The 15,787-nt window shown below is 32.7% G+C and overlaps 1 protein-coding gene across 1 annotated transcript in view; it reads left to right on the plus strand.

The window, feature by feature from the left end:
- Window positions 1-4,497: 4,497 nt before the first annotated feature.
- Window positions 4,498-15,787, plus strand: part of LOC147073708 (putative inorganic phosphate cotransporter) — a 34,613-nt gene continuing 23,323 nt past the window's right edge. Inside the window, exons 1-2 of the mRNA XM_085944603.1 lie at window positions 4,498-4,613; window positions 7,051-7,187. Of these exons, the coding sequence (XP_085800729.1) occupies window positions 4,544-4,613; window positions 7,051-7,187 (207 nt within the window). The 5' untranslated portion in view covers window positions 4,498-4,543. The remainder of the gene's footprint in view (window positions 4,614-7,050; window positions 7,188-15,787) is intronic.

Genomic DNA, 15,787 nt, shown 5'->3' on the forward strand with positions numbered 1-15,787 from the left:
CTTAAATATTTCTTTTTTTCAACAGAGTAGGCTAGACAGACGTCTAAGCATCTGATTTTAATGTTTTTGGATAGTTATACATTTTACTTGTATATACAAAAAAACACTATAATATGGATGTGTTTCCCCATTTTTTGTATTTTATGTGTTTTAGGTGCGTAAATTTGGTTGTATATGAAAAGGGTTTGTATTAAAATATACTTTCACTATTAAATGTTTATAACTTGCTTGTTGCAACAAAATATCGCATTAAATTTGGTTTTCACCGGTAAGTTTAATTGTATATGATTTTGTAGAACATCGTGCCCGTACATTGAAGACAGAAGCATTAAAATAGCATTATCAGTAAAAAGTCTTTATTAAGTCAGGGGTCGGATACATAATCCGATTGATCGTTGGCGTCACCCAATATAACATCTGTTTGTGTTTTTGGTATGTAACCGTAAATAGTTTCACCATCGCTGAACTACTTTAATAAACAACAGTCCTGTTGTTAATAATGATTAGAGAGCGGAATTCTGGAGTATATAACCGTCAACCCATAAAAAAACACATTAAATTGGTGGACGAATCCAATATACTAAGGAGACTTTTGCCCAAATTATTCTTAGTATGGATTTCTACAATTCGTCAGTTGTTTTTTCTGCCAGCTCAGGTGCGAAGGTACTTATCATAATTATCTTGCGAAAATAATTTTAGCTGAGCGGCGTATTGCAAACAATTTATAATAACATTACCAATTAAAATACTCGAGTGACCACTTTTATTGTTCTTTTTATCGCAGCAATGTTATTGTAAGCAATAGTGAACCATTTTATACAATGCGTATAAAATACATGTTTTAATAATTATATTTCTAAGAACTTTTTCGTAGGTACGTACAACTACTATGCATACAAATACCAATTAATTGATACCTACAAATATTGAAAGATTTTGTCCGTGGACCTTGAAATATTCTAAAAGTATCATATTGATACCATTACCAAGTATGTGTATAGTATCAAAACAATAGGTTTTCTGGAAATATATACTTTAATAATTATTATATACTTAATTATAATATATTATGTTATTATATATTGTGTATTGCGTCAGCCGTAATTGCATTCTTCTAAAGGCTTTGCACTTACGTTCATTATAAATATTACGTTAATACATTTAGATTTAGAATATTACAGAGCTACTAATCCGCAATGCCACACACTTTACTACTTACCGTGATTAAATTAGCTATAAAACCTTAAGTAGATAAAATGTAGGTTACAGTTAATTTAAAAAAAAATCACCACCCGTCTCATTGAAGGTTACATGTAAATTGTACGTAATACATTTCACCGTGGCACAGTTTGCGGTCAGCTTTCTATTGGAAAGAGATGACCGTATACTATAAGATAAGGTATCCAATTTTATTAGATTCAATATGAATATTAATTCAATTTTCATAGCCGATTGTGGCAAAATTCATAAATTCGATAATGAAATCCTAACATAACAAAAAATTATCCATGCCATTATCGGCTTGTTTCAAAATTTTTTTGCCACTGGCTTTCTGTAAACCGACAAGAACCGTGTTTTATTTAGACATGAATTTTAACTCAGTACTATACGACCTAAAGAGGTTGAACAGTCTTTAATATACGACCATATATTATTACCGATACAATATTTCAAATACGGCGAACTGTATAATAGTAGGTACATATTATGTACCTACAGATTTCCAGACACGCCCATTTATTCGTGTATTATTATTATTATTTGATTTAAATGCATATAAAGAGTAAAAAAAAACTATTCCTGATATAAAACGACAGGTACCTACACACATATTCCTTTAATAAACACTTAATTGTGTCATGAAAGTTTTAATTTTTTTTCTACTTTTGTAATTTTGATATTATACAACATATTATTTTAACGTAACAGACATTTTTAATTGAATAACACTAAAAAAATATAGGTGCATATTGTTGCGTACATAAAAATAACTTTAATAAAAAACTAACTGGTTGGTGATATTTGTACTTGTTTATTAAATGCCTGATTTATATAGATAGGTACGTTATGAGATGGGGTAACTTTATCACTGAAAAAATTGCTGTGTTTAAAATTCATCAACTTTAGGTGTCAAAAAAGGTTCTCCATCGATGACAAATTTTGAATTGCTTGTAATCGCTTCATAAATGAAGAAAGTGTACAACTTTAAAATGAATTATTTTCAATACAATATTATTTATCATCATCAGCTGTGGTATACACCAATATAGTATATATTTTTTATCGAAATACAAGATTTTGTACACACGGCGGCTGATGTAGCGTAGCCATCTATGAAACTGTGGGTTGCGGGTTCGATCCGGCAGATGGGAAAAATAATGCATATTGTTTTTTCAGCGTGTACCTACTCGATCTACTGAATGAAGTTAGTGGGTTGGGCGAATGGACTAACAATAATAATTATTCCTCGTAAAGAAGGGTACGTAGGTGTGTATAACTTGCACTTCGTAGAGATATATGTTTTCAAATTAGGACTGAAAATAAAATTGTATCCATCTAACTATCATTATTTTATGTATGCGTATTGTTCTTAAATCAGTTGTTTAAGACAATTCAGTGGCGTAACAGAATATAGAAAGCTCCATAAAGACAATGTTTTACTTAACTCCCTTTTTATTTAAAGGATATTGTGTACATATAGAATTATTAATCCACGACGTTCACAAAATGATATGTAATTTAAATAAGAGTAAGTGAAGCAATTTATAAGCATACCTAATAAAAAACAACATGTATACGTCTCTAGTCAGAGTATTGATAAGTCGCGCAGCCCTTGTTATCGGTAGGTACTTGAAGTGATATAATATATTTTATAAGTATGAGTATTTCATGCATTATTGTTATTTTTAAGTTAATAAGTAAGGAATTCAAAGATATAATATTACATACCTATGTATAAGTAAGGAGATATTTAATATACAACAAATAAATATACGAAATGTACAATAAGAGCTTTAGAAAATTATAAATCATCCAATTAACTATTTTTTTATTCAACGAATAATTCACAAGATTTGACAATGTAATATTTTTAATTGAAGATAGCTACATAGTTTGAAAGCACATCAAAGAAAACTGAAAAGATCTTATTAAAAAATAATACGATGCCCAGCAGGATACAAACCTGCGCCCACTGGATTCGCGCCAATGTGCTCTGCCAACTAAGCTACCTGCGTTATATTCAATTGCGATATAAATCATTCATCACAAATATATTCAGCTAAGCTGAAATTTAAGAGATACATTCCTCCACAGCTATTATATATTTTCATATGATACATTTATTTTAAATATGTTAACATATTATAAATATTATTAACTACCGCAATAGGAAATTTTGTTGAATAAATTCCTATGAATAGTCTGTAGGTAGAAACAAGTTTGACATACTGTCCAGGTATTATGATGACGAAGAGTTTTGATTCTTGGAGTAAAATATGCAGAGTTGTTCGAGGTAGATTGTAGATTTACCCAAGGGCCAAAACATCCTCCATGCAAATAACATATATTAAATAATAGTAATTTGGTTTGCAAAATTACTTAGTGTTTTATCAAAAACTATTGTGATATTTCAGCCAAAATACATAGTACAGTGCACAAAATGTAGAATCGAGTGCGATGATGGCATCGCGTGTCGCATGCACAAGTAAAATCACTACCATTTGAATTCACACATTCAGTTCGGATGCGATGATCTCTGGAAGTTCTCACATACTTGTTATTTTTTTCTCCACCGTAGATCACATTAAATAGTTAATGAACTACTGTGACTGTATTCTTCAATAATTTGTCTAAATAAGTAGGTATTAAACTATACTAATACCATCGCTTCTACATAATGAAAATTCCTCGGTATCCATAAAGATACTATAACAATATTATTTATTTCATAATTCATTGAACCTACTACATCGTACACCTTATTTTTCTGAAAAGCATAGGTTCCATAAATTATTAACGTATTTTTTAATTAAAAAATGTTGTAATATTCGAGTCCGTCCCAAAAAAAAAAGGACTCCAGATATCCGGTGTCTAAATGATATACAAACAACATAGCTGAGAAGCCATCCATCGACTGAAACCGTATGCGGTTTAGAAGCGTGTATCAAACTAAACTTATGATTTCTGTTCATGGAAATATATTTTCTCAAAGTATATTATAAACATCTGATCGTATCCGTTTAATAATATACACTGACACTTACAAACTTAGTGAAAACATATTTTTATGAACAGAAATCATTAGTTCACACACGTAAAAAAAATGCCAAACAGTGAAAAAGTACGAACACACTATGCTGGCAATGGAAAATGGACCCTGAAACTGTTTTATCTTATCTACAACTAAGAACTTTCTCGTGCTATATCGCAGTACATACTATTATACCTAAATTAAATACAATCTGAGAAGGCAAAAAATGTTATCTGCTTAGTTAATTTTTTTTTCATATTGTTGAGAGGTGCGTTGTTTTTGTTGGCTGCAATGGCACGTAAATCTGATGAAAATAATGTGTTGAAAAATGACAAAGAAGCGTCAAATTTGTCAAAAAAGTGTAGGTTCCGATAAATTATAACATTTTATAGTTAATAATATTGTAATTCACAATATAATTTGTAATAAACATTTGATAATTACTTAATTCAGTTGTATACTGTTAACAAATTTGTTGGTTAAGGTAAAGTCTAGTGATATTAAAGTTCTTATAGATAAATTTTGTGACGGAATGCGATACATAGAAATTAATATAATTTACTGAATATTTACATCATGAATAAAAATGTAGTGATTAATTAAAACAATTTTAAATATTTGAAATTATTTTAAATCGCATGTTTCTTTCTTAGAATATAAATTTATATTTAAATATACGTGTTATAGTACATATTACAAATATAATTAATATACCAGTGGCAAGGCGTGGAGGTAGACTGTTAAGATCCGACATAAAATAGTGCACACAAAACTTTGTCGGTCATACGTATTTGTTTTCATTGAACTAAAACTACGATTTGTAGAAAGTGTTTATTAGTTATTAAAATTCAAATTCAATTCAATTAAAAAATATTCGTTATTCTATTAAATATTAAAAATTATGCCAAACCATACATCATTTTAGATCGAAAATTTTTGATTAATTATGATTTGAATGCGCATGTCTTACTGAGTTTAAAAAAATATCAATACAATCTGCAAATTGTATTCTTAGTCCAACGAAAACAAATACGTATGACTGACAAAATTTAGTGTGCACTATTTATATGGAATCTTAACAGCCTACGTCTACCCCTCGCCACTGTAATATACATATAAGTACATAAATATATATATATATATATATTATTTTTAACACTACACCAGGCCATGAGGCCCCGTAATAGTAGTGGAGCAGACAGTAGTGTCAGTTAGTAATATAAGAGAAACAATCAGAAACACCCAGGCTTTGATAAAATCACATAAATATAGTGTGACCTCACTGAGAATCGAACCCATAACCCCCTCCCCCCTTATGCACACGGATGGATGGCACTGCGAGGACCGTATATTGTCATTTTATTGGAACCATTTAACCAAGGATCCATTTGCTTAGTTCCGATTTCTTATCGAATTAGGCAGTACAGCTGTGATTATTGTTACGGTAGGTATTGTCGACTATATTTACATCAAGCCAATCGCATAATTTCTCTTGTTCAGCGCCCCTCCAAACATGTCTTGTTTCGTGCCGAAATAGCCAAACCTCGTGATAATGTAGAGTATCTATAGTAGCAATGTAGCACTACTATCAGCGAAAATAAAAATAATAAAAATAATAAATAAAGCGAGTCACCTTCTGAGTGAAGCTGTAACAATGTTTAAATCTCGAGTATGAATATGGGGTAAACTTTAACATTGCATAACAACAAAATTGTAATTTTCAATAGTTACGTATGTATTATTTATTCAAGTTTCTCGCGCAATATAACGCGCATTCAAAATTGGTAATATTTGTCTAACTCTCATAAAATCGTAAACCGATTTCGGCTTCAAAGTATAAAGTACATGGCGATTGGCATTTCTATCTTATTAATCTATTCTGTGAGCATTATACCTACTTTTCTACAATGTGCCATTGTGTGGGATGGAGAACCTTTTTCTACAAGTGTGTAAAAATCTTTAAACAGGTAAACAAAAGATTATTGCAATACGTTGCTGCATCTACAGTACAGATTAATAATATGAAAATGAAAAAGTTGTGACAGTTTTGAACAAAGGTACTTTATGACGGTCAGGCCATAAAACACAAGTAAAATAAAACACGTTGACTGCCCTGAAATTTTGAATTTTAGTTGCATCTGCGTGACAGATTTTAATGTATATTATTATTATTATGATACAGAAACTATTTTTTCTTCTTCTTCTTGGTCGTACACTCATGGCTGAAGATCGTGATCACTTTTTAATTTTGCCATCCTTTGAGCGACCAAGACTTTCCATCCTTCTCGATCTTCCGCTTCTCTCAGGGCAGATTGAATGGTCAGCTTTTTCACTTGGTCGCTCCAGCGCGTAGGCGCTCTTCCTCTGCCTCGTTTTCCCTGGAAGTCACTCAAAACCACCAGTTTCTCCAACTTGTCTGGTCCACGCTGGAAAATATGTCCAAAAAACCTGCAGAATGCGTCTTAGATATACTGTCAAGAGCCGTTTCTTTTATCTGTAGTCTCTGGATGATTGACTGGTTCGTCCTGTGTTCCATCCAAGAAATACGAAGCATTCGGCGCCAACACCACATCTCAAAGGCATCGATTGCCTCCCGCTCCCTTGCCTTCAGGGTCCATGACTCGATTTAAAATAACATATTCTTTAACACGTGTTTAAGTTTATCCAATATTTTACCGCACTTCAGATCCGTAGCCTGGTATACCACACCCGATAGTGTAGGCAAGTTCCCATTAATTTTGTATTCCCTGCTTACACCATTTTGAAAACAATTTTATTTTGGATTGTTTTGATTTCAGATTCTGGATTCGGCGTAAGACATGTTCAGATTGGGATCTTGTTTTTGTGCGTGGTGTGCGCAAGTTTTCTTAGTTCGTGTGTTAGCGTTGTTATTTTGGCAATGACCGATAATAAACTACACGGTGATGCCATACAAGTAAGATAACAATATATTAGGTAGGTACTAAGTTTTCTAACATAACATGCATATTATGTAGGTATATTACGGCTATTGATTGGTCGCGCAATGATCCCAGGTCAACCGCGGCGATTAAAACGTACGCCAAGGTATATTATTGAATACCAGTATTAATACTGGTATTCGTCAAGACATTTTATAGAAACAAAGAAGTACTTATCAATGAATATAACTATTAAAATATATCTAAAACACTATTTTATAGCAATCTGAAGTACCCACCTGCATTTATTATGTTGTCATTTATAAATATGTATAAATCATAATATTTTGGAACTGCTAATTTTTTCAAAAGTCCGGGTACAGAAAAATCTCTCTGAAATCCAACGTTTGTTGGATTTACTATCAACATTTGATCAATAGTTATAGAATAATTGGAAATATTCGCTATGTATATTTTATTTTTCGAAATATGTTAATTCATCGCGTCAATTATATAAGTATATTTTTTTACATATATTTTTACATTATATTATTTACATGCTCGTCGTAGGTCAAAATTGAGTTTTTATTGTATTTTCAAACCATGATCCTGGACACTCCTTAGACGTTGTAGATAATCTATTTATATAATTTTGAAGCCTTATTATCCTTTATATTTATTTTAAACATTTGATGACTGCATAAAGTATTTTTGTTACATAAAATAGTATTCTTTTAAACGTCTCGTGCTAATGTTTTAGAATAAAGTCATATTTCGGTACATGAATGTGCAGTGGTGTTAAGTTTTTTTACATTCATTAATTTTTAAACGCATTTATAAAACCACTAGTATAATTTATGACGAGATAATTTTAGTAAAATATTCACGATAAAAAATTATATTGATAATCTCTGTGATCCTAAATTTGACAAGAATTAGGCATTTTATTATTCAAAAAATCGGCAAGATTAACACATTTGAAGATAATTCTAAAGATACCAATTATAAGCTATGTCTTTGACCATTCAAATGTGATAAACATCCTACGAATAATGATTGCTTTATAATAATTATTGACCTAAGAATAAGGTAGTGTTTTTTTGAAATACGCCATTTCTTTTGTCATTCCCCAGTGGTTAAGCTACAACATACGGCCGTAGCCATAAATTGACAAATTATAATTAAAGTACGGAGTAAAATTATGTTAACGCGCGTGTTTGAACATGTATCTAACCGAATTTTTTTTATTTTTTTTTAAACGGTATATGTTAAAACACGCGCGTTGTTTGTTTGTTCATATTTTATGCGCCGCCATAACGTTCATCCGATTGCGATAAAACTTTGTGAACTTATTGCTTGTACTTGCGCAAAGAGTATAGGCTATATTATGTTATATATAAAAATGAATGTCTGCTCTGTCTGTCTGTCTGTCTGTCCCGTATGCGTTCCTATACCATTCATCCGATTGCGATGAAATTTTGGTAAGTGTTAAACCTTCGTCAGTTGTTGTGGTAACACCCGCAAAGGTTTTTGAATTAGTACAACCATCTTCTTCTTCTTCTTCATTCTATCTTCTTTTATCCGTATGGTCCCTATACCATTCATCCGATTGAGATGAAACCTTCGTCATCTGTTGTGGCAACACCCGCAAAGGTTTTTGAAATAGTACAACCATCTTCTTTTTCTTCATTATATCTACTTTTATTCGTATGGTTCCTATACCACTCATCCGATTGCAATGAAATTTTGATCAAGTGTTGTGCTCACGCCCACGAAGGTTTCTCAATTGATACAACTATGTTCTTCTTCTTTATCTTCTTATCTATCTTCTTCTATTCGTATGCGTTCCTATACCATTCATCCGATTGCAATGAAATTTTGATCAAGTGTTGTGCTTACGCCCGAAAAGTTTTCTGAATTGATACAACCATTTTCTTCTTCTTTTTCTTCTATTCTATCTTCTTCTATTCGTATACGTTCTTATACCATTCATCCGATTGCGATTAAATGTTGACCAGTTGTTGTGCGCACGCCCGCAAAGGTTTCTGAATTAGTACAACCATCTTCTTCTTCTTCTATTCGTATGCGTTCCTATACCATTCATCTGATTGCAATGAAACTTTAGTTATTTGTCGTGCGCATGCTCACGAAGATTTCAGAATAAGAAATACATCTTCTATTCGTATGCGTTCCTATACCATTCATCCGATTGCGATGAAACTTTTGTCAGTTGTTGTGCGCACACCTACGAAGTTTCTAAATTAGTATTATATAAAATACAAAGTTTTTTGTTTGTTTGTTTCATCCAATTTTGATTTTTTTTACCACATATTAATAACATTAATAACGTTTTCATATTTTTGATTCGATTTTAATTTAGTGTTTTTTTGTTTGACCTTTACTCCTATTAGAATTATTTTCATATTGCCATATTGTATTATACAGATAGTTTAATATTAAAAAAATAACAACCTCTTATTAATTTTTAAATATCTAAGATAAATATAACCACAAAGCGACCCTGTGCAAAGCCGGGTACTTCAGCTAGTTATTTATAAAACAAGGCGGTGGTGATTTTAATGAATATTTTTTCGTAATCATTGGGAAATAAAAACTGTTTTCTCGAAACCGCAATTTATTGCCGCATTGTTTGTAGTTTTTTCATGGAGAAATGTCACATTTTATAAGTATTATACTTAACCTAGCTTACATGACTGCAATTGCTGGATCTGAACGATGATAATTATCATCGTTTACTATTTCATAATATGGTTCCAGGACGATATCGAATATCCGCATTTGCTATATATAAAAATTTCAAGTTGTGTCGTTCCTTGCTGAAAATTTGATAATCAAGGAGTAGATGTAGGACGCCGTTGTCGAGTGGGCACTTGTCGTTAGATTTTCAAACCTCTAAAGAGTCTTAACTCTGAAGTGAAGTGATACCATGGATTTGAATCACACGTCTGGAAAACTTACTTTGTTATTATTGAAGTTATACTTCTTTTGGGGCATTTGGTAGACCGTTACGAAAGTGCGCGATAGTATGAAGTTAGCTGCAAATCAGTCAGCTGTATACAAATGCAAGTTTGATAGTAGAATTGTTCCGCTGCCTTGACGTTTATGACGAATTTATTATTGTTGGCCATTTGCAATTCTTTACGTAAACAAACGATTAACGTCAGACTGACAGTTGTTACTTTAAAAATAAAAACAACAAGAAATAATTTAGTAATATAGGTTAAAGTGTATAGAAATAAACCTACGGCGCTCCAATAAGCAGCCACTTTTCTTGAGTGTGTAATTAAGATGAGCTAGTCGAAGAATCTAGGTTATCATAAGTTTTATTTTTGTTGTGTTACGCTAAAGATGTATAACTTCACACTCACACCGATTTTTTCAATGTGTTTTAAATCCAGACCAAGAGTTCAATAGATTAAACGAATGGGTTTCAACTGTTGATAGTAAAAAAACGCTATGTTAACATAACTTTGATATTATTATCAAATTATGAGAATAAATTAATGGTACACTTCTAGCTTATATTAAAATTGAAGGGATTTATTTAGTCAAAGCCTAAGTACAGTATTCCGTTCTGTGCAATGTTTAAAAGTCTTATTTATAATCACTCCCACTTCCGTAAAACGTAAAATACATGACCAGACTCGTCGATACAATAACTCCCCACGACCATCGGGTCGGATCTTGAGATGGCAGTTTGGATCATTTCGTCGAGTTGTGGAAGAATATAATAATTTCGGCATTTCAGCATGACTCGCGGCATACATAAAAAAATGACCGGAAGGGGCGTTTTACGTTTACGTAAATAAGATTAAAATAATATGCAAATAAATGCAAACATATATTTTACTTGTACAAATGCAATCAGTTTAGTTAACTAACAATAACTAACCTATAGTTTCAACTGGAATTTATAGTTACAAAATAACCATGAAAAAAGACGGCATACCAAATTAACCAATATATACAATTTGTAGGTGTTCTTATTATTAATTGTTAATGGTGGAAACAAAATATATGTTATGGACCAATCGAATCAATCAACACGCTCAGTAGTAATTGAATCGTTTTCTGTAGTTATTATTTATGGTTGATAATAAATATTGTTCAAGACGATCGGTGTGAGATGTTGCATCTGCAAGTCTAATGATGTAATTGAGCCTTAAGTGAGAAATAGTAAAGCATTTTATTAGTATAATATGTCGTAATGTGTCGTAACATGCACACGCGAATATTAAATTAAATTAATGTGAGCAAGAAAAACACATACTGTATGCCTTCTTTTGTCACATCACAAGAAATGATTTGAAAAGCAAATATGTCAGTACCTAAGAACCAGTGAATTGTATGTTAAAATATATTACATTAGATAAAATGCAATATAAGATTCTTCAATCACTTAACTTAATATGTACCTTTTTAATTAATTTTATGCAAAATCGCACATTTATGCCACACTGTTTTTGAAATATATATTAATATACTGTATACACGATAATCTATATATATGAAACAAAGTCTGGATAGTTACACCATTTATAACTCAAGAACGGCTGGACCGATTTTTAAGATCTTTGATTTGCTGGATTTGTCTCAGCCCCGAATAGCAGAATAACTTTTAAAACATCGGATAAATTACGGAAAAAATAAATTATGAAGAAAATTAATTTTCTCATACATTTTGTATCGAACGGCTTTTGACTGATATCGATGAATTTAAACGATGGAGCTCGCGCATACGAAAACAAAAGAAAATCACAAAAAAATTAAATCCGTATACAACGCCATCTCTGATACATGACAGAAACAGTAAACAAGAAACAAACAAACAAAAGAAAGTATGAACATGGCGTTTTTGACAGTTGATTCAGTTCAGCCTCAGATAATACCGAAAGACTTTGTTGTAGACAAATAGCAATTTTGATCGTGAATTTCAAACGATAAGTTGCCTTCTAAAATGTACACTTTGTGAGGTTATCAAATTTGTGAATGTGCGCGTATCGATAATTGCTTCATTATGTAATTTTGAATTGTGTGATTAATTTTCCAGTGTTATTTACAATGCCGCGAGCCAGAAGATCTAATCTATATAAAACAAAGTCAGGTTAATTACACCATTTATTTTATAACTCAAAAACGGCTAGACTGATTTTTATGATCTTTATTATATTGGATTTGTCTTTGCCCTGAATAGCAGAATAACTATTAAAACATCGGAAAATTTCACGGAAAAAGAAATTATGAATAACATTCATTTTTTTATACATTTCGTATGGAACGGCTTTTTTGATGATGTCTATTGATGATATAGAACTGATTGACTGATTTTGATGATTTTTTTTTGTTCGTCTCGGCCTCGAGAAGCTTTTTTGCGCATTAAAAAAGTAAGAAAATAGCCCCAGCGACAATATTGACCAGTTTCTTTTCAATTTGTCAAAGCGATCCGTTTGCACGAACGTTGCTCTACTCTGAGATGCCACGTTATTACACTTGGAACGCTTCATCGAAGAAATTTCAACGTCAGAAGTAAGGCGATGCGGTTCCTGATCATCCGGATGTGCATTCTAATGATGCTCTTGGTCGCATTTACACAGTTCATCCGAAGAATGAAGAATGCTTCTATTTGCGGTTGTTGATGGTAAATGTTCGTGGGCCGACATAATTTGAATCACTTCGAACTGTCAATGGTGTAGTGTGTCCAACATTTCGTGCTGCATGTCAACAGCTCGATTTGCTTGAAAACGATATACATTGGGACATGAAAATCGCTGTAGTAATTGTTTCTGCATCTCCAAGTCAGATACGCACATTATTTGATATCATTATTTCGACATGCTTCCCATCAAATCTATCTGAAATGTGAAACAAGTACAAGGGTGACATGTCAGAAGACATTTTACATCGAATTCGTGTCAGTTCAGAGAATCCCGATCTCGAAGTGAATAAGGAGATACATAACCAGGCTTTGCTTTTGATCGAAGACATGTGTTATCTCAAGTTAGGAATGCCAACGCCACATCGTGGAATGAATGATGCGCTTTTAATCGAGAATTGGAACGTGAACGTGAATTTGATCGAGATGCATTGAACCCATCGGTTCGATTGAATGTACCAATGTTGAACCCCCAACAAAAGGAAGTGTACGATACGTTAATGCAGGCAATTGATGATGGAAATGGTGGTTTATTTATCCTCGATGCGCCTGGTGGAACTAGGAAGACATTTCTCATGTCATTGATTTTAGCCACTGTTCGTGTGAGATCCAAAATTTCTGTAGCAGTTGCTTCTTCTGGGATAGCGGCCACGTTGTTAAAAGGATACCAAACGGCTCATTCAGCGTTGAAATTGCCGTTAAATCTTCTCGATCAAACTATGAAAAATCTGCGCAATTACTCAAGATGTTTTGGTGGCGCAATGATTCTACTATCTGGTAATTTCCGCCAAAAACTACCAGTCATTTCAAGATCAACCGCTGCCGATGAAATGAACGCTTGCCTCAAATCATAAACTCTGTGGCGCTATGTGAAGAAACTTCAGCTGACGACAAACATGCGAGTTGCATTGCTAAACGATCCATCTGCCGAAGATTTCTCTAAGCAATTGCTGACTATCGGTAACTGCCGTGCTCCTGTCGACGAATCGAACGGATTGACTTCGTTTCCGCTGAATTTTTGAAATTTTGTCTCAGCGAAGGACGACCTCATCAACAAAGTGTTCCCGAATGTCATTGTTAACCACAAAAATCACAATTGGTTGAGTGAACGAGCAATTTTTGCAGCAAAGAACAAAGATGTGGATCACTTAAACTTCACGATTCAAAATCAAATCGTTGGTCCAATGCATTCCTTCAAATCTATCGACTGTGTAATAAACGAAGACGAAGCAACCAACTATCCAACTGAATTTTTAAACTTATTGGATCTGCCTGGCTTGCCACCGCACAATTTACAACTGAAGATTGACTTCGAAATCTGAACCGACCAAAACTTTGTAATCTATTTCATTTTGATTTGATTTTTGCACATTTATTGAACTTAATTCATTTTGAGTATTTTAATTCAGCTAATAAGTTAACACAAGATTATTGATTGTGAGGCGGTACGAAGTTCGCCGGGTCAGCTAGTCTATATATCGGCTGGACCGATTTTTATGATATTTGATTTGCTGGATTTGTCTTAACCCCGAATAGCAGAATAACTATTAAAACATCGGATAAATTACGGAAAAAAATAATTATGAAGAAAATTCATTTTCTCATACATTTTGTATGGAACGGCTTTTGACTGATATCGATGAATTTGAACGATGAACCTCGCGATTCGAAAAAAAATAAAATCACAAAAAATTTAAATCCGTATACAACTCCATCTCTGATACATGACAGAAACAATAAACAAGAAACAAACAAACAAAAGAAAGTATGATAGACGAAATGTCTAACTGTCAATGGTGTAGTGTGCCCAACATTTCTTGCTTCATGTCAACAGCTCAATTTGCTCGAAAACGATACTCATTGACATCAAAACGAAAAATGTCGTATATCACAAGGTGCTTCAATGAAGGGAATCGACCCGAGTGCAACCCACCCAGCAAATATTTTAACAGAAAGTAGTGCAACAATGCTACGCGAATCATTTTGATTCGCTTCAATAAAGCAAATGCATTGCTGCCACGTGACTTACATTCTTTTTTGTTTCTTTTGACCATGTCCGATTCTAATAGGGATCATATGGGCCTCCACAAAGTGGAGGTTTGTATTAACAGATTTTATTTTTACGAGAAATGAATGTCAGCCGCTTGCTCAACCTATTAGGACCATACTCTGACTCATGCACAAATTGAAAAACAATATGTGAACTTGCCAGACCCAGGATTCAAACCGGGGACCCTCGACACTATAGACCGGCGCTTAATCCACGCGGTCATCGTAGGTGTACAGTGTGTATAGTTCAATGTTATTAAAATACTTTTCATTTTAATTTAATTTTTGCACATTTATTGAACTTAATATTAATTTTGAGTATTCATTTTAACTTAATAAAAAACTGAATTTAATTCAGCTAATAAGTTAACACAAGATTATTGATTCTGAGGCGGTACGAAATTCGCCGGGTTAGCTAGTATATTATAATATATAAAAGTTTTCGTATTCTTAGGATGTCCATTCGCACGTTTTATTTCGCGATACTGGTTCGATCATTATGCGGCTGATTTCGGGATAACTGAGTCGCTTGAAAGTAACATAATATCACATGATGAAATTTAGTTTTACTGGCACCTGATTACGCCATACATGGGACAACAACGTCAATTGGGTTGTAATTTCGTGTATATCAGAAATTTTCGTAAGTATTCGGAAGTTACAAGTCGGGACCTTTCGTCAATTTTCGAGAATCATTCGTTTTCTGTGATACTTTTTTTCGTGACTGTAATGGTAAAAGTTGATATTGCAATAAAAAAGAGAGCTATCTAATTGATATTTGCTGAAAAGTGTAATGCTGTAAAGTGTAAAGCGCGGATTAAATTATATTTTTGTTATAGCTATTTTTCCTCTATTGAGGAAAAAGTGAGTCTAATGTGTTAGAAAAAGGAAAGAATGCTCAGACGGTTAAGG

The sequence above is a fragment of the Rhyacophila brunnea genome, unplaced genomic scaffold (genome assembly GCF_057557595.1).
Source record: "Rhyacophila brunnea isolate RB1 unplaced genomic scaffold, BYU_Rbru_1.0 scaffold_17, whole genome shotgun sequence".
NCBI classification, from domain to species: domain Eukaryota; kingdom Metazoa; phylum Arthropoda; class Insecta; order Trichoptera; family Rhyacophilidae; genus Rhyacophila; species Rhyacophila brunnea.